The following is a 24,945-nucleotide window of genomic DNA, read 5'->3' on the forward strand; positions in this document are numbered from 1 at the left end:
TCAAAACTCTCTAGGCAAAAATACAACTACAGTGTGTATCCCTTCTCCTAGGGGGAGGCAGGACAATGTGTCTAATCAGTGATATCAGCCCCTTTTTTATTCAGATGACTTTGGCTGTTACACCGGTGCCACTCGCTTTCATTGGTGTAGGGGAAGCTGCTGGTACCCCAAGCCCTAAACTCTGGCCGTTACCACTTCAGTCACTCATGTCCTCCAGCCAACAGCCAACTTCTGAGGGTTTCCTTTGGTCTTCAGAACCCATTTTGCCCATTGCCTGTCAGGCTAGAACTCTCAGAAAGTTAATACCCCTCAAAGACTCACACAACTTACTAAATAAAATCCCTGGCGCCGTCACCTCTCTGGCAGGATAATCTTAAGCTTGCTCTTTCCTTTTGCTTATTTACAGGGGGCCAGGGTATCCCCAAGGAGATAAAGCTCCAGTTTCTCCAGTGGTAGCTGGCTTGAGAATACACAGCATGGGCTTTCTGGCCTCCTCCCCCTCATATTCTCACTTCCGAACTGGCCTTTCTTGGGATCATCTCCAAGATAAACCACTTACAATCAAATTCTTGTCTCAGTGTCTGTTTCTGGGGAATCCAAATCCAGACAAACAGGAAGCTGTAGTCCCCATGTAACGAGAACAAGGGGAAATAAACATTCAGTGGACCATAAACCCGAAAGGAAAAATTAAATCTAGAGAACATTACCTGAGTCTAGTCTGAACTCAATCATTGAGTCCCTTGGATAAACTAAGGCCTCATTGTACCCAGTATAAAAGGATAACTTCTTATGAGGGAAAAATTTTCTAATGGCAGTAGCACACTTTTATCTAACGATGAAATCAAAATGCCTCTTAAAATCATAATATTATGGGACTAGGGAACAAAACAGTTTTTTTTCCCAAGGTAGGTACCAAAAATCATCATGTCAAGCACAAGTCTCCCACTCCCCCCATAATCAGTAATGATTCCATTTCCTTCCAACTTTATATTTCAGGTAAGGTCTTGTGATGACTCCTTGAGATGTGCTTATTAGGTAAATAAGACAGCAAGGGGCCTCACCTTACTGCCAGCCCTGCAACAGGAAGCTTTGAGAAATCAAGCCAGTGACACGATTCATTATCCACTGTTATTCTTCCTACTCTCATCCTCCCTTTCAGTGTGATCATAGTTAATCACTATTACTTCTAAGACAGGAAACACTTTTGAAACTCACAGGCTACTGTGCAATTGAAACAATAATTTTCTGAGAAAGAGGAGTTGCATGCTAGTGTATTAACTATAATGGCAACTGAAAAGAGAATAAAATAATTGGGGGAAAGATGCAAGAGACAGCGTTTTTAATTTCCATCATTTCGGCTTAAAAGGGTTGCATTGTTGTCTGATTTATGAATGGCCAGATGTGGAAATTCTCAAATGCTTAATGAAATGCAGTATTTCTTGTTCTTTCTACCTTGGCATTTTTGCAGAGAATTTTTACAAAGCACCTCAAATGTGTCATTTCCAAGCCCCATCTCTGTCTCTCCTTCTTTCACTCTCCTCACTCCTCTGGCTTTTCTCTCTCTCTCTCTCTTCAAAAGCCATGGTTTTCCTAAAGTATTTCCTATCCCAGCAAAGTGCACCAGCAGGCAGCTGATCTCTCATGTCAGGAAGAGGGTAACTTGCATCCTCGACTGAAAGTGCAGTCTACCCTTAGATTGTTGTTACCATTAGCCCTCAAACATCTATCACTTCTCTCCATTCCCACACGATCGACCCTGCTTGCCAGGGCTTTCATCACCTTTTATGTGAATGATTTCTAGTATCCTTTACCTGGCTGCAGTGTGGAAAAGACCCTGGAAGAAGGCCAGACACCATTTTCTCTGATTTCCTTAAAATTAAATCCTATTATTCAACCTACAACTTAAAATATTTTAATGACTTCCTAGCGATATTAGGAAGAGCCTGGTGGGCTGCAGTCCATGAGGTCTCAGAAAGTCAGATACGACTGAGCTACTTCACTTTCACTTTTCACTTTCATGCATTGGAAAAGGAAATGGCAACCCACTCCAGTGTTCTTGCCTGGAGAATCTCAGGGACGGGGGAGCCAGGTGGGCTACCATCTATGGGGTTGCACAGAGTTGGACACGACTGAAGTGACTTAGCAGCAGCAGCGATATTAGGATAAAGATCATGGTACTTAAAATGGCTTACAGATCCAGGGATGACTGACTCCCTGCCTAACCTAGCTCTCCAGACTGTGCTCCAGCTGTAGTGGAATTTTTTCAATTCTCATTCAGGGCCGTACACCCTTCTTCACAGGACTTTTGGGCATCCATTTCCTCCAGTTGCAATGTCCATCCTCCCTTTCATGGTTTCACCTTATTCCAGCTAATTCCTACTCATCACTCATTTCTCTCAATTTAAGATTCTCCATGTCAGAAAGCCCTTCCTAAATCATCTCTCTAATAGATGATCCCTTGCCAAAATGCACAGAAGGAAAGGTTTCTATGAGAGTGCAGGAAAGTTGGCAAATAAGGATCGTCTTCCTGATTCACTGATGGTGGCTGCCTCACTTGCTGTTGAGAGGTTTAGGAGGCCGAGCACAGCTTTCACAGGGACTGGGAGGGTCGGTGATCACTGATGTCCCGCCAGCCACTGGAAGGAGGAGTATATATTTTGCAGCAAGTGTACTGTATATCTGCCTTCTCCATCTCAGGCTCTAGAGATTTAGTTTCTTTTATAGAACAAGTGGGACTATTGATAGAGCAATATCTGAGGTGCATTTCAATCATTCTCTCCAGTTTTCTTCACAGGACATACCCTGGACTACAGAAATAAGCACAAATCTTTGCATCCAGGCTTGCTGGTTCTAATACTCAGCTGTGATATTTACTTTATGTTTAATATTCAAAAACATTCTTATATATGCTTTGAAATCTGTAGAGCAAGGATACATCTAGGCTTCAAACGATAGCATGGGTAGTTTCCTATATACGTGGATTTATTCTACCTTGCATGTCAGAGACACTCAGTGATTGCTATCAGTTTTTCAGATCACTGAAAATTAGAATATAGATTCAAATGAAAACATCATACAGGGATGCTCATGCAACACAGGAAATTCACTTACTCTGGGCAAATTTTGGAGGATTGTCGTTCACGTCAGTGAGGGTCACTGTAAGCGTTGTGGTGCCAGACAGGCCCCCTGAGTGTCCCCCCATGTCTTTGGCTTGGATAACGACCAGGTACTCCTCCTTGGCTTCCCTGTCCATATTGGGAAGGGCAGTTTTTATGATTGCTGAGGGGAAGAAAAGGGGAGAATGACTTTCAGATAGCTCATTCAACAATGAATGTGTGAATCACACAAACACACACACACACACGCACACATACAGAAACACATGCATATGCATCAGATCCCCACTCAGATGCTTCTCTGTTTTCTTTTGACATTTAGCTGGTGTGCATCTCTGATGCCAACACTGAGAAAGACTGTAGTCATAGACATTAGTGGATTACTTGCAAAAATACATTTTATAATGTATAAAAAAAGAACTTATAAAAATGTACATTAGAAAGTAAGTTGAATGGCATGCTCTTGCCTACCAAATTAAAGTATAAATCATAACATAGCTTCATCTACCCAGGAAAACCCTGGAAGTGAAAGAATCCTTCAATTTATCACAGACTCCAATTCTCCTACAAGAGAAGTAAATACACAAATAGCTGGAAGGCTCCGAGGTCAAAGATAAATTATTCTAAGGCTCACAAATACATCAGAGAGATGAAAGAAATAAATGCATTATGAGAATCAACTCAGATGAATAAAATGCCAATCAGAACTAATATAGGCAAGTGTCTAAGTCCAGGCATTGTTCAGCTACATTCATATTTTAATTGTTTAGTTACATCATGACTATTGTAAAAGTAATAAATGTTTTATAGGAACAGGAAGATAGAGAAAAGAGAAAAGGGGGTAAACACAGAATCATGTAAATAATGTAGTGTCAGTTCTAAAATGTGAAGTGTTTTTTTTTTTTTCTGATATATTTTCAGAGTTTCATCTTTCTGCTTCTCAGTATATTTCACTAGTCTTTTAATATTCTTGTTAAAGATTCAAAGATTGGTGTAGGTGCTCCTGAAGTTATTTTGAAAAATCTGTATTTTGCTTTCTCCCTACCCTCATACCTCTTTTCATAGATAAATATTGCTAGCATTTTGATGTGTACATTTTCACATATATATGCACGCAAATGTGCAAATGTACATATGAACATTTAACCACAAATGTGACCACAGTGTAGTCATTGTTCTGAGACTTTCTTTTTTCACTCAATGGATATTTTTGAGATCTTGTCAATGGTTAGACGCTCAACTCATTACTTCTCACAGCTGTATAATTCTTCATTAATTAATGTACAATGAGTAATGCAGGCATTCCCATATTAATGGATATTGCTATTTTTCTGTGTCCTACACTTTTACTTAACTCGGTCATAAGATCCCCTGCTGCCATATTGCTAAAGGCTCATGATAAAAAAAAAAGTTTGTGACTAGCTCAGAATATTCCTGTTGAGTAAATGAGTTACCTCTCAGGACCAAGTGAAAAAAAGTCTCTGAATTAAAGACAATTTGCCTCTCACTTCTAACCTCAGGGATATCATACATGTTCAATTCAAGGTAAGGGTGTCTGAAGTTGTAATTCTTTTTTTCTGGACTCATATGGTCTTAATTAAATCATCTATCTGTAAGAGGTTTGCAAGAAGTTCAAGTCTCTGAATCATTCAAGTAGCAGGTGAGAAACGAGAGTGTCCAGGGAAATCTAATCCATTCAGGCAATGAGCAGGCTCTGGGAAAAGATGTGAGTTCTTCTGCACTTTATTTGACCTTGAAACCACCTTTATATCAGAGGCTCCCATTTAGGGAGCACTCAACTGGACAGCCCTGCCTATTTGGAAATAAGGATAGTAACATAATAATATCTTTCAATATGAAAATTCATTTCAGGGCTTGACCATGTCTTCAGTTCAGCTCAGTCACTCAGTCGTGTTCGACTCTTTGCGACCCCATGAATCGCAGCACGCCAGGCCTCCCTGTCCATCACCAACTCCCGGAGTTCACTCAGACTCACGTCCATCGAGTCAGTGATGCCATCCAGCCATCTCATCCTCTGTCGTCCCCTTCTCCTCCTGCCCCCAATCCCTCCCAGCATCAGTCTTTTCCAATGAGTCAACTCTTCGCATGAGGTGGCCAAAGTACTGGAGTTTCAGCTTAAGCATCATTCCTTCCAAAGAAATCCCAGGGCTGATCTCCTTCAGAATGGACTGGATGGATCTCCTTGCAGTGCAAGGGACTCTCAAGAGTCTTGTCCGACACCACAGTTCAAAAGCATCAATTCTTCGGCGCTCAGCCTTCTTCACAGTCTTAGTATATTAGTAATTCAATAGCTCATATGTTTATGTTTATGAACAAAAATTGAAAGGAGATAAATTAGAAATACAGCAACCATTCCAATCTGGATCACTGTGAGGCATTCCTGAGGAGAAAATAAACATCTAGGCAAAAGACAGTAAGAACAACAATAAGGAAACCTTATCAGTAGCATGAGAAGATGCCAGTGTGGCTACACTGCTATGGATACATATTTTCATGACTCCGAATATCCTGAGTCTGGAACCAATTCCAGTAAGAAGGATTATAAAATGGTTTTACTCCCACAATAGTTACAGGAGTAACTTGTAGCTTATAACGTTTAGGTACCATCACAGTTTAAGGTCATCATGAATTAAAGCCAACCACTGGACTTTGGAATGTGACGTACAGCTTCCACTAATCAGAGCAAAGGGATGTACTTCCTCAAGGAAGACAGCAACTTTTTTCAAAGAAGTTGATGGATTGAGGTCTACACATTAATCCTCTCGGGTTACTCCAGTGGAAGAATTTTTACAACTCGCTCAGAGACTGAGAAGATCGGTGTGTATTATCCTCATCATTTTAAAATATAAATCATTAGAGAATAATTTTTTAAAAAAACTGTGATGCCTCTCAGACACCTGGAATTAAAATAGTTTTGATGCTCGGTTGATATTAGCATACCCAGGTCAGTGTCTTTGAGTTGTATCAGAATGTGTGTAAAGCATCATAAAGCCTTGCTTTAATGGGAGAAGAAGGGTTCCCTGGGTTTCCACTTATTACAGAAATGTTGATGTCCTCCAGCATCAGGGTAGACAGCTTCATACCATCTATGACGCACATCTATTGACAAGTTGGACGTCCCTTATAAGTGCTCTCTCCTATTGAAGTGAAGCAGGTTCGGTTTCTCACATTACCCTCACACCTACTAGCTTTGTGACCGTGAACAAATTAGTAGGCTCCTGGGATTACCTGTCCTGTTAAATGGAAATAACAATCAGCTATCCATTAAGGGGATTCTAAGACTATGAGAGAGAAATCATACAAGTTCTTGTCAAACAGTAGTTTCCCTCCACCCTTTGGCTTCCTAATCGGAATGTATTCTTTTACTCAGTTTTTATTGGAGTATAATTGTTTCACAATGTTGTGTTAGTTTCTGCTGTACTTCAACGTGAATCAGCTACACATATACATACATCTCCTCTCTTTTGGATTTCCTTCCCATTAAGTCATCACAGAGCACTGAGTAGAGTTCCCTGTGCTACACATTAGGTCCTCACTAGTTAGTCATGTCTGGACCTAGAGACTGTCAAACAGAGTGAAGTAAGTCAGAGAGAGAAAAACGCCATATATTAACCCATACATATGGAATCTAGGAAAAAAAGGTATAGATGATCTTAATGTGAAACAGAAATAGAGACACAGATGTAGAGAACAAATGAATGGACACGGCAGGGAGGAAGAAGGGGGGTGAATTGGGAGATCGGGGTTAACATCTACACACCAAACAACATCTATTTAAAGCTTTCCTGGATAGTGGTTAGCGTGCTGCAGATTCCCCAGCTGCTCTTCCAGATCTGCTCTCCAGCACTGTTCACCTGTCCTTGGCATGGGAGAGGGACCACTATGGGATGGATGCACTTACTTGCTGGCTTCGTGTTGGACTCCACCAACACACTACCCAGGGAGACATGGAGACTGGACAAGGGTGAGGTTCTAGATCACCCAGCACCTCAATCACATGCTTGGGCCTCTGCAGTGATTATCTTGGGCAGTTGTTAGAGCGAAACTCTAGTGTCCACGAGCAGCTTCCTTCCCTCAGCCCTTCAGATCTAGGAATGGAATTAGCCCTTCTGCTGCTGGCCTTGGGGGCCTCCCTACCCCTTGACAGCTCTCAAGCAGACCACACTTTTCTCAGTACTTTCCTCACACAACTCTCCTGAATCACCCGACTTGTATGTTCTAGGCCCTAAAAAAATACAGTTAAGATAACTATTCTTTAGCCAAGAGCCAAACATGTTTCCACCACGTCATTCTTACAGACACCTACAGGTCAAAAGTAGGTCAGTGTAATTATCAATTGCCATCCAAAGGACTGCTCCTTGAGACAGCAAGACAAGGGTTTGTTTGCTTATCTGTAACATGAGAACAGCTATCCAGTGAAGCGAGTTGCTCAGGGTGACCCATCTGGGAGGCTGCACACCTGGGAGTTTCCACACCTTCTTCTCTCTTTTTTTAAATTTAAATTTATTTATTTTATTGGAGGCTAATTACTTTACAATATTGTATTGTTTTTGCCATACATCAACATGAATCCACCACAGGTGTACCTGTGTTCCCCATCCTGAAGCCCCCTCCCTCCTCCCCATACCATCCCTCTGGGTCATCCCAGTGCACCAGCCCCAAACATCCAGTATCATGCATCGAACCTGGACTGGTGATTCGTTTCATATATGATATTATACATGTTTCAATGCCATTCTCTCAAATCATCCCACTCTCTCCCTCTCCCACAGCATCCAAAAGACTGTTCTATACATCTGCGTCTCTTTTGCTGTCTCACATACAGGGTTATCATTACCATCTTTCTAAATTCCATATACATGCATTAGTATACTGTATTGGAGCACACCTTCTTGTCTTGTACGACATTGGGAGCAGATTTCTTGACGTGTTAAGGTAAGCAGGGAGTGTCTCTAGTGTCCTTAGGGCCTGCCACACACTTAATTGGCTTCAGTACAAACAGTGCAATGAACAGGCTTTGTTTTGCCTGCACCTACTGCCTCCAGTCTCAACCTTACGACTAGCAGCAACTCATTAGAAAATCCAAGACAGAATTTCTGGAACATTTCTCCTGCTACTTTGTGGCCAGAAAGACACAAGGATAAGAAAAACCACAAGCGTCTTTGGTCCTTCTATTTTTCTCCTTGTGCTGGGGCATATATCTACACATGCTACTTAATTTTTTCTATTCTTATTTAAAAGGCCGATCATTCCAGGTACATAGGTATAGCAAGATGTTAAAAGAAAAAATACCTTCTACAATAGAAGCTTACAAACTGTCATAAACATTTGTTCCTTCTACTACTTCTCCCCTGAACTATTTGCTTTGGTGCATATATTCTCCCAAGTATTAGTAGCTTTAAGCTATTTCTTTTGCGGACAAAAGAGAGGACTTCTATACTTTAAAAACTGCTTGGTATTAAATATCACCAGGGTCTTCCCTGGTGGTCCTGTTGCTAAGACTCACTGCTCCCACTGCAGGGAGGCCCAAGTTCAATCTCTGGTCAGGGAACCAGATTCCTCGTGCCTCAGTTAAGAGTTTGCATGCTGCAACTAAAGATCCCACATACCACAACTAAGACTCAGCACAACCAAATAAATAAACAAATAAGGTAAATAAATATTTTGTGGAAATCGCCAAACACAGAACAAAAAAATATAGTTATAAGTGACTTTTCCTCTCCCATTTGCGAAGTCAGAAATTTGGAAATGTGAAGACTAAAAGTGACTACAGTTCAGTTCAGTTGCACAGTCATGTTCGACTATTTGCAGCACCATGGGCTGCAGCACACCAGGCCTCCCTGTCCATCACCAACTCCTGGAGTTTGCTCAAACTCATGTCTATTGAGTCAGAGATGCCATCCAGCCATCTCATCCTCTGTGATCCCCTTCTCCTCCTGTCTTCAATCTTTCCCAACATCAGGGTACTTTCCAATGAGTTAGTTCTTTGCATCAGGCGGCCAAAGTATTGGAGTTTCAACTTTAGCCTCAGTCCATCCAATGAATATTCAGGACTGAGTTGCTTTAGGAAGGACTGGTTTGATCTCCTTGCAGTCCAAAGTCTCTCAAAAGTCTTCTCCAACACCACAGTTCAAAAGCATCAACTCTTTGGCACTCAGCTTTCTTTATAGTCCAACTCTCACATTCATATATGACTACTGGCAAAACCATAGGTTTGACTAGATGGACCTTTGTAATGTCTCTACTTTTTAATATGCTGTCTAACTTGGACATAGCTTTTCTTCCAAGGAGCAAACATCTTTTAATTTCAAGGCTGCAGTCACTATCTGCAGTGATTTTGAAACCCAAGAAAATAAAGTTTCTCACTGTTTCCATTGTTTCCCCAACTATTTGCCATAAAGCGATGGGATCAGATGCCATGATCTTAGTTTTCTAAATGTTGAGTTTTAAGCCAGCTTTTTCACTCTTCTCTTCCACTTTCATCAAGACGCGCTTTAGTAGTTCATTTTCTGCCATAAGGGTGGTGTCATCTGTGTATCTGAGGTTATTGATATTTCTCTTGGCAATCTTGATTCTAGCTTGTGCTTCATCCAGCCTGACATTTCACATGATGTCCTGGGCATATAAGTTAAATAAGCAGCATGATAATATACAGTTGTGATGTACTCCTTTCCCAATTTGGAACCAGTCTGTTCCATGTCTAGTTCTAACTGTTGCTTCTTGACCAGCATATAGATTTCTCAGGAGACAGGTAAAGTGGTCTGGTATTCCCATCTCTTTCAGAATTTTCCACAGTTTGTTGTGACCTACACAGTCAAAAGTTTTGGCATAATCAATAAAGCAGAGAAGTAGATGTCTTCTGGAATTCTCTTGCTTTTTCTATGATCCAACGCATGTTGGCAATTTGATCTCTGGTTCCTCTGCCTTTTCTAAATCCAGCTTGAACATCTGGAAATTCACAGTTCACGTACTGTTGAAGCCTGGCTTGGAGAATTTTGAGCATTACTTTGCTATCATGTGAGAGGAGTGCAACTGTGAGCTAGTATGAACATTCTTTGCTATTGCTCTTCTTTGGGATTGGAATAAAACCTGACATTTTCCAGTCCTGTGGCTGCTGCTGGACTATAATCCTCAATTAATTAAATGGCATTTTTTATCCATTTTCAACTGTGATTGTTAAGAAGGCAGAGAAGAGATCCCTTTTTGCCAAAATTTAAATACCTTTGAATGGTAGTCATGTTAAATTCCTTCCCTTCACCCAAGACATAAATTGTGTTCCTCTTTTTTAAAGTAGTGATCAAGCAAAAGTAGTGTCCATTGTCTCCCCATGTACTTCCACACCCGCATGTTCAGTGCCCAGGAATGTGTTCACAAGCTTAAATACTATGCTTAAACTTCCATTACACCATATTGGCAACAAATTAGAGTTTTCAATTAATTAATTAATTTTTTTCTTTGGCAAGTGTATGTTTTCTTCAGTAGTATGCTTTCTGCTTCACATTGTTAGTAACACTCCTTAAGGTAAGCATTTGGTAAGTAACCTCACAAAAACGAAAATTGATTTAGTTGTTCTAAGCATGGTAATTTCAGCATATGACTTGGAGTTATACAAAAGGTTAAAATTTCTGTCTTTGCCTTTTGTAAATTTCCAGCTGAGGCATAGCTCTAGGGTTTAGACTTAGATGCCTTGACTCATTCACCCTTGGGAAAAATTACAGAACTTCCTGGAATACGTTTTCTTCCCCTTGAAAATGGGAGGCTCTGACATTTGGAGCAGAATGATCTGCATTTGATACCCTGGCCTGCTGGACCCTTGATCACATTAACTGTAGAGTTGACTCAGAAACAGGAATGCTAACACATTCTGCAAGTGCTTCCCTGGAACTCCATTTTGAAAATCTAATCTCATCAGAAAATTCAATTAATGAGAATAGTCCATTCTCTGTGAATTGAATTCAACAGAGATTTTGAACCTGGCCCTGGGAGTGGGGTTGGGAAGATACAAGATTGGAGGTGAACGCCAGCAGGAGGATTAACATGGAAAAGAGGGAATCATCTTGTTCTAAAGCTGGCATTCACGACCCTACTGTGAATAGACTGATGTGCTTGATTCTTTCGTATTTAAAAGACGTAGTTTTTATCTTAACTCTATTCAATCAAACGGAGATTTCCCTAGCGCAGAAGTTGAAGAATTTAAATCCTTGCCTGGCCTAAGTTCTTCCCAAGTACTAAACAGCTGTTCCTTATGGTCTCATCATTCAGGGAGTACTTCTGATTAGAATTCAGTCATCTCAAAAATTTAAAACTTGAGTCTTTTTTTTTTCCTTTCCATTGTCTTTGGTGTTATCATTTGAGAAGCATTTTGTACCCGTCACGAAGATTTCCTTTTATAATTTCTGTGATATCACCAGATTGAGAGGCTTCATGAGAAAGGCACGGAGATGCTGATTAACTCCTTTGTCATTTTGAAGGCTGATTACTGTAATTCACTCTTTGCGGGTCTCCCAGATTGTGCTGCTCAAAGATTGCAGTTGATATAAAATGCTGTGCTAAACTCCCATTTGAATAAGACTTGTTGAACACATTATCCTAGTTATGAAACCACTAGCTTTGTTATTCCCCCAAACTCTTGCCAATATAACGTGCAATTATCATCTTATGAGCTGTGAAAAAATGTCTTTCAATTATGAGGTTAAGTGGGACAAATTCATCAGGGATCAATTATTTTTTCGGGGGGGGGGGTCATACACTGTACTCATATTTTCTGCTACCTATGGAATTTGTACCACATGCTGCCAGTTATGAGGGGTGAAGGCTATACAACCAGAGACCCTTCAATAGATGCCCACCCTGTCATAGAACAGTAGCTTTAGTACAATAACTTCAGTAATGCCAAACCTACACAGATATATGAAAGAGAAAGTAAGACATTAGAAAAGTGTTTATCCTCTATACAACTCAGAAAAACCTGCATTTACTCTCCTTGTAACCAATAACTTATGAATTAGATAGGTGATAGGCGGATAGGCAGATCGATAGATATGTAGACAGAATGGTCTGGATTTGGAGAAATGATTTCTCACATATTTTTGGTGCTTCTGCAAAATATAATAGAAAGTTAATGGGTTTAATGTATCAGGAATTAAAAACTTGCTTAGATATTTTGACCTGGTATTTTTTTAAATTAAAAATGTATTCCAAGGAAATTACATATTTCCATTCTTCTAACTCTTCAAGTTTTTAGATTAAGATGTTCACTTTTATGTATAGTATTTATAAATAGGCAAGTGATTTAAATATGTAACAATGGGAAACAGTAATTTAGTGGGTAAGATGGTTGAGATCAAATGCGTAAAATATTAAGCAGGTATTGCAAAAAATTCTGTAGCAACACAAAACACTTCTAACAATTTTCAAATTTTATTTAAAAAATAAAGTATGCCATGATTATTCTTGTACTTATATAAGTGCTTATAACAATTTGGCAAAGAATATAAATGAAGGTAACTTCTTGTGTTTTGTGAAGGAATTGGAGGTTCACCCCCAAACTTCCCAGCACTCTGTAATACAAAGTAGAGGACTATGTCTGTTAGACAATAGGCTCTGGGCTTATATAGATGAGAATTTATTTCACTAGGAGGATTACCAGCCATGTGATTCAGGGCAGGTCACTGAAATTTCCTTCAGCTCATCAATCTCATGTGTAAAATGGTATTAATTGCCAAATGAGAGTTTAGGTTGATATTATTATAGAGAGGTCAAATGTCAAATGCTTTACTTAATACAATAGACATAGATCTATAGATACAGACACACAGAGATATATATAAATATATATTTTCAATAAATGTATTCACATGCGTGTATATGTGGGTATATATACATATATACACTCAGGTATGCATATGCATATATGTATATTTACATTTTATAAATATACACATATACATGCATATGTATGTAAGTAAAATCTAGATATTAATTCAATGGTAATAATAAAGTAAACCTGTTATTTTAAAGTTAAGAAACATGGATTAAATTCAGCAGTGGTACTAAAACATCTCTTACCAACTTCAAAATGATAATGCCTCACTAGTAACTTTCATGTAACAAACGCAAATTATATTTTTTGCAAAGACATCTCTACAAGATTTGCACCCAAATTCATTTTGACAAATATTACAACTTTACAAATATTAATAACTGTCATGGATCTGTGACCAGAGATGTTGAAAAACAGTTATAAGGTTACAGAGCCACTAAGTTGGGGAGAATATAAGATTAAAACCCAAGTCTTGCTGCCTTCAGGGTTCAAGGGAGACTTGAGGGCTATTCTGAACCTTGCCCAGAGTCACTTCTTAATGTGGCGCTGGTTTGCCAGAGGAAGGGCATAGCACTTCCTGAACACAAGCGAAGTGGATGTATTTTGCAAATTAAATAGGCCAGGAGTTCTCATAATTTCTTTATATCTGTACCCATTTCATAATTGACATTGTTAGTTATTTATTAAATGTCTCAGTTCAAATTTGCACTGCACTGTTCTAATATTTCAGATAATCCCATGATTATTCAAAATGTGATGCTGATGAGCTGTGTATATTAGGAATACTTCGAGAATTGAATTCGTTAAGGATGAATTCATGAAAAACTTCTTTTGATCTATATGCCTCATCAACAATGCTTTGGTTTTTTCTATTTTTGAAGTTGCATTGTTATTTACTTCTCCTGGGAAATGGACAGTTATGGTAGCTAAATTTTCCTACAGTAATCCATAGGAAAACTTAGTTCACTTGGCAGAATTATAAGATACATTAACAGATAAATAATAGGGATTTGAATGTGGTCCAGCAACTAGAAAGGTCATGGGCAAGGTCACAGACTGTGGCTGAGCCAGGATCCAAATTTTGGCCTCTAGAGTCTTAATTATGAATTATTAATAATACACTCTCCCTTGAAAAAAAAATAATTAAAAGTCTCCATACAGTGTTAGTCAGCTACTTATCCAACAGTCTCCTCTTATGCAATCATAGTATCTTAACATGAGTCTGTTTGACAGACATAGCTTCTTCCATATAGATTTTATACATTAACCTCTACAGTACACAACCCTTCTCATTTGTGTTTGGAACTGTTCTAGAACAGCGGGCTAGAAAGCCTTAAATCAGACCATTGAAAATCATTTCAGTGTCTCAATGTGTACAAATTGCTTCTTTACATGTGCGTTTCCTCTTATAATGCAGCATATTCTTGTACTAAATAACTACATCTTTAAAACTTCCCCACTGTGTGGATCACAGCCATGGCTCCCTCCATATCCATATGGAATAACATATGAGAGTTGTAAGTGAATTAACAATGATACCCCATCTCCATATTTTTATATACAGCGTGCATACTGAGATTAGTGTATGGGCTGTCGCTTCTGTAGCTCCTGGATTCCCCTATTAAATAATTCTCACAGACCACCATTTATAACATCAACACACTGGCTAGCCAATAACTGATGCTACTTAAAATGCCAATTCTGAGTTACATTGAAATCCTTGCAATTATTCCTATTCAGAATTAAGGTGAAATTTCTTTTCCCCTAAATGAAAACACTTTCAGGGACTCCTCAATCAAGTGAAATTATTTCTGTGAAGAACATGATGGCACTATTCTTTCCTTAAGCCATAATTCCAATAACTAATTATATGTATAATAAGTATGGGTGGTTTAAAAAAGAAAAGTGAGAGTCACTAAAAGAATCGGATGCTTTTTCTTAGCAATTCAGGACTTAAGCAGACAAGAATGGTGGGGTTGTTGAGCAGATAAAGCACAGGCTCTGTAGTTGCCTACTGAGAAATGGAGCCAAGATTGAAACCAGAGTCTAAAGTTAGGGAACTATTTTCAACTCATGGAACCTCAGTCTCCTCATCCAAATAACAGACACAGTAACATCACCTGAGGTTATATGAAATAGCACCCAGCATTGTTCACAGAAAAAAACAGGTACTCAAAACAAATTTTAACTGCATTGATACTACCCCACAATGCTTCAGTGGCCCCCATTTCTCTAATGCCTCAGAGGAATTCTCTGACCCCAGATGTCAAGCAGATACAGCATGTCATATTAATTACAGCCTGCTGACATGGACATAGTGCTTTAAGAGCCCAGGATTAGATATGGGAAACTGGGTTTTTTTTTTTCCTGATCCTTTCAATTCCAGGTGTTATAAATAATCTGGGTAACTTTTAAACGTCATCGAGCCCCTGTTTTTCCCTCCATTACCTAGAGATAGTACTTACCCATTGGTTTTTGTCTTTATAAAATGATTATTAAGGAAGATAATGCATCTAAAATATTTAACCATCAATAAAATAGTAATTCGCTGATTACTACTACTACTGCTATAATTGGGTTTTCTTTGGGGCTCAGATGGTAAAGAATCCATCTGCAATGCATGAGACCTGGGTTCAGGCCCTGGGTTGGGAACATCCCCTGGAGAAGGGAAAAGCTACACACTCCAGTATTCGCACATGGAGAATTCCATGGACTGTATAGTCCATGGGGTCACAAAGAGTCGGACATGACTGAAGGACTTTCACTTTCACTGCTGTAGTTATCACATTCTACATTATTGCTGGGTGATTGTGAAGATCAATCAGTGTGAAAATACTACTACTCCATATCTTATTGAGCCCCCCTTGTTGCACACCCTACACAGGTGCAAAGTCTCTGTGCATATAGGGTGCTTAGTGTAATGACTGGCAGAGTAGATATTTACCCCTATAGGCATTAGAATTATTATCATCATCACCTTATCTTTATTTTTCTTAACCATTCAACTAGGTAACTATTGCAGTTCCTGCTAAAAGATGAAAACACACAAACTTTTATGATCTTATTAAGTTATTTATATTCTATGAGCTTCAGCATGGTTGAGATGGTCACAGACCTGATATTTCTTTCTATATTTCCTGTTACATCAACTTTTTCCTTCTACACTTTGGAGGATCTGCATGTATGCTAAGTCACTAAGTTGTGTCTGCCTCTTTGCCACCCCATGGTCCACAGCCTGCCAGACTCCTTTGTTCATGGGATTCTCCAGGCAAGACTACTGCAGCGGGCTGCCATGCCCTTCTTCTGGGCATCTTCCTGACCCAGGGATCAAACTCTCATCTTTTACATCTCCTGCATTGGCAGGTGGGTTCTTTACTGCTAGCGCCACCTTGCAGGGTCTAGATAATCACTAACCACTGACTGACTTCAGAGTCCTCTGCGTGGTGAGGGTGCCTGTTAGCATCAAATAATACTTGTCACTCTTCCTCTTTAAGTAATCTCTAACCCAGAGGTACTAAACCAACTCGGCGACCTCCCTCAGGGGACTTCCAAGAACTCACTGACCTTGATTTGAAGCATCTATAAAATTACAGAAAATAAGCCAGACACTGGTGATGTGATTGCCATTGCTAATGAAATTTTCCAAATAAGCCAAATCCTAAAACTAAAATTTTCAAAGACATGTTGGGCTAATAAACCCATACTTTTGCCCCATGCGTCACTGTGTGTTCAGTAACAGAGGATCACTGTATATATGAATTTCTACATGTAGGATTTCTATATATATGTATGAATGAAGAAGGTTTCCATTCACACAGCACAAGGCTTCAGAGACATGGGGTATCAGTTTGCTTCCATTGCTTTAATACAGGGAGGAAGGGCACACCTACACCCAGGAGAAAGCTTCGGCCAGGAAGGCGAGGGTCTTCCTTTAATTGTAACAGCTCCCATGGTCATCAAACATGTGCTGAGAACTTGTCCCAGCTGCTCTCAGAGTAACAACCAGGAACTTGAATGGGCTCAAAAGAAATATTCTAGGGTTTCTTACTGAAAGGGAGCAAGACTCCGTAGTCCTTGCCTCCCCATGTTCACTGCCTGCCTTTTGCCTGAAACTTAATCAAAGAATACTTTGATTATGAATTCTTTAATCAGAGAATTGAGAACATGCAGAAAAAAAGGACAACCAGTAAAGGAGACAAAATAGTAATAATAATATACTCATTAAGCACAGTCAGGACCCTTTAGTTCTTTCTCGAGCATTATAGATAATATTCTGAGCTGTCTTATGGATACCAAAACACTAGGTGGAAGAAGTTAACTACAGATGACCTGACTGTACCCAGGACATGAACTGCCACAATTCTAAGAACTGGCCTTAGAGAAGTGGAAACAAACCGACCCTGGAACCAAAGATTAACTACACCTAAAACAATCGAGATGACACTGGTCAGACCACTGATGACCAATTTGAAGATGACTTTCAGAGTGCTCTGTGCTGTTTCGGCATGTAGTCACCCCCCGCCCCCAACCTTCTGTCTAGAAAAGCTCCGGCCCCACTGGTTGTCAGCGCAGGGAGTTGACCTTGGTACAGAGGTCCACCTTCCTCCTCCAGTTGCTGGCATCTGAAATAAATCAAACTTTTCTTTCCATCAATCTAGCCTGTTTATTGGCTTTTGGGCAGCAAGCAGGCAGACCCCACCTTTCGGGAACACTACCACTGTGTTGGATGCTTGTGTTGCGTTTTCTTTATCAGACAAAGAGCTTCATAAAACATTGACATGTGCAAAAGTGAAAACATTTTCAAGTCCTTAGAGGAGCCACAGAATAAAATCACTCCACACCCTGCCAAGTTGATTCAGTAAAATTTAAGGGGCATTGATCTTGCAACTAACTAACCCTGGAAAATCTCACCACTCCTTTTGTGCCTTTCAACCCAATGCCCTCCTTGACCCCTTTGATACATTCCCCACGTCCTGTTTTTGAAATCCTTTTACGTTCTTCTTCGGGGTTGCAGGCTTTCTTCCTGGCAGAGTGACTTCTCTCCTTTCCTTCACATTAGCTCTCAAAATAGAATTCTCCTCCTCCTCCTCCCCTCTTCTCAGACAAAGGTGCTGTGTGATTCCCGCTTCATCAGATCAGTGTCTGCACAAGAAGCACTGTCAGCTTCCTTCTCCCAGCTCTATACCTGTCCCTCCTCTTCGCTTTTTTTTTTTCCTTATCATGGGCTTTAGTTTATTTTATTCTTTTTTATTTTCAAGCGGTTTCTTCGCATGAAAATGATCTGTACAGTCAATGCCTTTCAGCTCCCATCTGTGGACCCATTCAGATGCTCAGAATGCCCTGGGCTCTGTTTTGTACTTTGTTATTCTTAAAGAGGAAGAAGCAGGATGGCTAAATAACTGACAAAGACTCAGTCTGTGGTTTCACAAATGTCTGTCAAGGAGTAGTCTGTATGGAACACTCTTTCAGGAGCTTAAGAATGCAGTGGACAAGACAGACTAGGAGGTTTTGTAAGGTGAGTGTGTTAGTCACTCGATGGTGTCCGACTTTTGGCAACCCCGTGAGCTGTAGTCCACCAGACTCTTTTGTCCATGGGATTCTCCAGGCAAGAATACTGGAGTAGGTTGCCATTTCCTTCTCCAGGGGATCTTCCCGACCCAAAGATCGAACCTGCATCTCCTGCACTGACAGGTAAATTCTTTACCATTGAGCCACCTGGGAATCCTTACATGCTAAGTGTAAAAGCAAGGGCTGGATTACAATATGCAGAACAACAAAAAACCAGGTAACCAGGCTCACAACTCACTGGGTTTCTGGGCTCCAGTTACTTCCTTTTTAAAGCTGACAGAGTGATACCAAGCTAGCAGGGGAAAAAATGAGACAGACACATGTCACTTGCAGGAGCTATTCATTCGTTATCAGTGGTTCTCATATACATAAGACACATTTAACTATAATTAGTCCAGGACATTTGTGAATACTGACATCCAGGTGTGATTATACCCCACAATAGAGAGGCGAGCACAAGGGAATGGATCTCCCTGTCCCTCCAGGACAGAGATAATTAGACGTGTATAAACAAGAAGCTGCCTGACCTTCCTGGGAGGCAAGCCGGAGGCAAAACCAGAGAGAACGGCAAGGGAGGTAGATGTTCTAGTTAACAGAGAGTTACCACACAGAGGGTTAGTAAGAGCAGATTTTTATGGATCTATTGTTCCTTTAGTGACAGTTGTCAAAATACATCAGAGCTCTGTTTCTTCAAATACATAAAGCAGCTTATGATTTTTATTCTCTATTTTAAAAAATGTAACAAATAAGTATCTCTTCCTTTCTCTTCTCTGAATTTTTAAAAGGTTATATATCTCCCCTCTCTCTCTTCCTGATTCTTACCAATCTCTTCTCATGTTCCATTCGCTACTCCTTCCCCTACTGTATATATTCTTCTTTTTAATGTCTTTGTTCTAACAGATCTAAGCAAAGCTACATATTATGAGAATATATATTTGGTGTGTGTATGGATGTGGCATGAATGAGTGAGTCCTGAAGCTCGATCATCTCTAAAAGTCTTCCTCTTTCAATGCAAGTCAATTGTCACTCACTAATCACTTCCTACTTGCTAAGCATTAGGCATGCTGGAGGGGTCTGTGAACACTTCTGCGCCATAGAGGTACCCACGGTAAGCCAAAGACTGACTCCTTCAAACTCTCAGCTGCTCATGGTTATTATAGGACGTGAGGTTTATGTGTTTATCCGTCATTAACCTTCTCACAAAATAAAGAATGTAAGATGCTGATTCTGAGAAACCTGCATTCTCTCCTTGCACATGTCATTGTCTGCAGTGCAATAAGAAATGAAATACCATCTCTAGGAGTAAACTCTACCCATGAACATGAGTGCCATATACATAAGAGAAATCACATGATACAGAGAAAACGTTTTTGTATGAGGACACAGGAATACATTTGTCTTCAATTCTGACCTTTAAGTTTTGGGTGACTTTGAACACGTCACCTACCCTCTCTCATCATGATTTCTCTGTATTAAATGAAGACCACCAGCTCTTTGTTTCTAAGATGAGCAAGGGATTAAATCAAAGATGTGTGGGTGAGGTAGCCTGGAAGACATACTTTTCCTACTCTTTCAAAGTACTACAACATAATAAGCGACTTACTCAGGGTCACACTACTAGCAAATGATGACAGAATCCAGACTTTTCTAACTCAGATTCCAGTATTTCTCACCATTAGCACTGATGTGCCTAGTGTTAGTGTGTTTTTTTCATCCATCCATGTTAACAACACACATTTCCTGAAAACAAATAGAACAAATCAAATATATTGTGTCCTACACAGAAGCCATGTTGCATTGATGACCGCTAAGTCTGTAATTTTTTCCTTTATCTTTTCCTAGCAATTATTTCCAAGTAATGGCCCCAAAGCGCTCCAAAGATATGGAGATGGTTTTATTCTTTTCCGAACTTATCAGACAATTCTTCAATAGTTATTTGCGTGATCCATTTCCAAGTATAAACCCTTTTTTGTTGCTTTATATGTTAAGAGGCAAGTAAATTTCATAAGCCTCTCTGTCTTCATGGATGCAAACAATCTGTTAATATGAGCAACTTCTAGGGGTCCATTCTGGATGTGAGTGAACTTCCAAAGAAGGCTCATGTGAAGTCACTGGGAGGAAGATAACTGAAATCAACACTTCTTTCTTCCTTAGAGGCCTCCACTAAGCCTCTTCTATATTTATCCTAACCTTTCAAAACACTCCAAACAATTCTAATGTCTTCGCCCATCCCCAGCAGGGCAAGAGAAAAAGCCATGTCACCAGTGTCCACCTTATCCAGTTCTTCATCTTGCCAGAAGTTTGGCTAATGTCATTCAAGTCAATGGCCATGGAGAGACCGTCTCAAATGAAAGAGGCACAGCACCAAGGGTTAGAGGTGTACAGGCAGCTGTCTTGTCTGAAGCAGTTCCCAGTCCAAACAATGAGGCAAGCATGATCGATTGCCTGCTATTAATAAAATGCAAGTCTACCCTCTCCCATGTGTGAACTTTGTTATCTTTTTTTTTTTTTTTTTAATTTGGCTGCACTAGGTCTTAGTTGTGGCACTCAGATTCTTTGTTGGGATAAGTGGGACCTAGTTCCCTGATCAGGGATTGAACCCAGCCCCCTGAATTGGGAACGCAGGCTCTTAACCACTGGGCCACTCAGAGAAGTTCCACTTGGCTATCATTTATGGACCACTTGGTCATGACGCTTATCACGCCAAATGTGTTTTCTGTACATGCTTTTGCTCTTTTTGTAGCATCTACCTAGCCTGACCCTCTCTGTCAAATTTACTTTCTAAGGCATTAAGCATCCTATTTTCTATAAAGATGTTCCTGTTCTAACCTTTTTTCACTCTAAAACTGTACATACGAGCCTCCTGTTCAGTCCCCTCAGCATCTTGACAAACACCTTAAGACCAGGTAAGAATGATCTTCACGACTCCTTCTTGTAAAAGGACAGTCACACATTTGGCACCCCAGCATCCATGGTATTCCCGGCGCACACTGTTGTGGGAGCATGGGCCAGTGGCTTTATCTCTTTGATGCTGTCTTCATTTGTAAAAACAGCATTGCGGTATCTCTACTCAAATGTCAAATTATTAGTGAGGCTTCCCTGACCAGCCTTCACAGGGTAATGTGTGTATTAGTTGCTCAGCTGTGTCCAACTCTTTGTGATCCCATGGACTGCACCCTGTCAGACTCCTCTGACTATGGGATTTCTCCAGGTGAGAATCCTGGAATTGGTTACCATTCCCTTCTCCAGGGAATCTTCCTGACCATGGGATCAAACCCGGGTCTCCTGTGTTGGCAGGCAGTTTCTTTACCATCTGAGCTACCAGGAAAGCCAACATGATAACCACTCTAAACTGGTCCTTTTCTTCCTTACTCAGTCATCAAAGTCGCTGCCTGTGGCTCAGATGGTAAAGAATCCACCTGCAATGCAGGAGACCTGGGTTCAATCCCGGGGTTGGGAAGATCCCCTGGAAAAGGGAATGGCTACCTGCTCCAATATTCTGGCCTAGAGAATTTCATGGACAGAGGAGCCTGGCAGGCTCCATGGGGTTGCAAAGAGTAGGACACGACTGAGCAACTTTCAATTTCACACATATTCTAGGGGGACCAGACAGACAATAAGCAAGTGGGATTTCCTAGTTTCCTGATGTTAATCCAGCCCCTAGAACAATACCTGACACACAGTGGTCTCCCAGTGCATTTTTCATATTTTTCAATGACTCAATGCATGAATGAATCTTTTCTTCCATGTAAGCCTCTGAGGAATCCCACATAAAAGTAACACAGACAAGTAAAGGACTATCACACACCTCCTCTGAAGAAGCATGGAGGTCTAATTCAAACTGACTTTCCCCACTTCTGACCATGGAATGCTCAAGAGCCCGAGCAGTATGGCTTTACTTGACAGGGAGCTGCGTGGAACAATTAATTTACACCAGTGAAGCATTCTGAATACCTTAGGATCAAATTATTGTGGTGCTTATTTTCAGTGTTACATAAATATTGCACATGTAAAAATTCAGCACCTTGACATTTATTGAATGAGTTGCACAGAAAAATCAGACAAATTGACTCAGAGACAAGTGTTGGCAGTCAGCACGGGGAAAGACAGCCTTTTGTCAATGTGCCAACCGCAAATAGTGGAGCAAAAACACAGAAACTGGGACCTGCAACGGGGAGTGGGGGTGTGGGGGCATGGGGGCTGACTCTGAAAACTCCACACCCACCTCGATTGCTCAGGAATCTGAACATATGGGTGGACGAAGGTCTTGGTATATATTACATCTGAACAAACCTCAGTTTTCCACCCAAATTCCTTTTCAAGCCAATGGCATGTTAACAATTTTTACTCAAGGGGACAGTATTTGGGTTAATGTTCTACAGTGGGGATTGTAACTTTGGCAGGTAAGGGAACTCAAGCAGTTAAGAGGAAATTAGGTGTTGGACACTCTAAATATGTTATCTCAATCTTAACCTTGCAAGAGCTCTAAAAGGTAGCTATGATCATCCACAATTAAGATGTAAAGAATAGACTGTTAGGGACAGGAAGTGTTAATGATCATCATGTTGGTGACAGAAGCTGAACTGAACCCTTGTTTCTTATTCCAAAGTTCACATTCAAAACTTTCCATACCATATTGTCTCCTCTGGAATTCCAACTCACACTGGCATCAGTTGGAATTTTTCTTTGAGAAGCACAATGGCGATTCAGAGGCTTAGCTCTGTTATAACTGTTTATATGCAACACAGAACTTTTGTTTGTCTGTTTCACCTCCTTTCAGCATATTTTTCAGGTGCTTTAGATGACAGTCTTCAAAAACTGTTTTCCAGAGCGTAGGAGGTATATTACTTTAGAGTTCATATGAAATGTAAATAAGACAAACGTTGTTTTTCCCCATATCTATTTTCAAATGTGATAGAAAGTGATGTCATTTCAGAATAGATACCATTATGACAATTCTAATATTTTGCAACTGCAATTTGGGAGACCTGGTGAATACAAAATGGAATGTGGTGGGAGGTTGGGGTGACTTCCTTCCAGCTATTGTGAAATCAGGAGGGGGAGCAACTTCCTTCCAGCTATTGTGAAATCAGGAGGGTGGGGTGACTTCTTTCCAACTAGTGTGAAAACATGGCAGATAGGGATATACAGAGTGAGAAAAAGTACCACACTTGGAAACATTCTCTCAGGACCCAATTATTAACAATTCTTGTTCAGTTACCGCAAAAGCGAAAGATTTTTCAAGTATGATTTTCTGAAGCTAGTAGAACATGATTGTTAAAAACGCTACTCAACTAAAACTCAACGGACCTGACTCAAGTCACAGAGAAAGGAAAGTTAACCCTGTGAGAACAAGAACATTATGAATTTACTTCTTTCCATGAGCTGGTTTTGTAGGAGGACTGCGGACCAGTGAGATTTAATGCCAGTTCCTTGAAATCACTAAATGTTTTAGCTTTATTATCCAAGACCTAGTACATAGCAAGCATTTTCTGTTCTTACCATTTGTGTCTGGGGTTGCTAATCTATACTCTGCTGAGAATGAGAGGGAAGGAATCGAGTCTGCATTTTGTTTTATCATGTAAATATAGACATAACTATTTTCATTTGATAGCTCATGGATGAATTTGTAATTAAACAGCACAATAAGGTTATCTCAATTGTTTTCTTTGAAGAGATCCACAGGTGTCAGAGTGCAAAGGTAGCTTTTAAGATAGATAATACCACAGCAACATGATTAAAGTTAATGGGATGGAAAGCAAAGTTCCAACAGTACTCTGTCACACACAATAAAATTTTACCACACATGAGAACTACTTTTAAAGAAACTCTCCAGATATAAAAAAATATCTATCTAATTATGTCTGTGCTTGCATTTACCAACCAGTGCAATCCTGTTAACCTTATGAACACTAAAATGACTAATTTACTGTTCCATATTTCTGCTCCTCATGGTCATATAAAACAGCCTGGCTCACTGTAAAATAATCACATTTAAGATTCTGAATGGGAAATTACACATAATCACAAATCGTAATGTGACTTTAGTATGATTCTTAAATCCTGTTTTGATTTTGTTTTTGCTTTACTCTATTTATAGACCCACATGCTCCTTAGTTCCTGCCTCAGTTCAGTTCAGTCCCTCAGTCATGTCCAACTCTTTGCGGCACCATGGACTCCAGCACACCAGGCCTCCCTATCCATCACCAACTCCCGGAGTTCACTCAAACTCATGTCCATTGAGTCGGTGATGCCATTCAACCATCTCATCCTCTGTCGTCCCCTTCTCCTTCTGCCTTCAAGCTTTCCCAGCATCAAGGTCTTTTCCAATGAGTCAGTTATTCGCATCAGGTGGCTAAAGTATTAGAGTTTCAGCTTCAGCATCCATCCTTCCAATGAATATTTAGGACTGATTTC

General features: G+C 40.1%; 1 protein-coding gene across 1 annotated transcript in view; it reads right to left on the reverse strand.

Annotated features, from left to right (window-relative positions):
* Positions 1-24,945, reverse strand: part of CDH8 (cadherin 8) — a 395,389-nt gene that overhangs the window by 155,621 nt on the left and 214,823 nt on the right. The window contains exon 5 of the mRNA XM_004015044.5: positions 3,112-3,279. Coding sequence (XP_004015093.2) covers positions 3,112-3,279 — 168 coding nt within the window. The remainder of the gene's footprint in view (positions 1-3,111; positions 3,280-24,945) is intronic.

This window comes from Ovis aries, chromosome 14 (genome assembly GCF_016772045.2).
Source record: "Ovis aries strain OAR_USU_Benz2616 breed Rambouillet chromosome 14, ARS-UI_Ramb_v3.0, whole genome shotgun sequence".
Taxonomy (NCBI): Eukaryota; Metazoa; Chordata; class Mammalia; order Artiodactyla; family Bovidae; genus Ovis; species Ovis aries.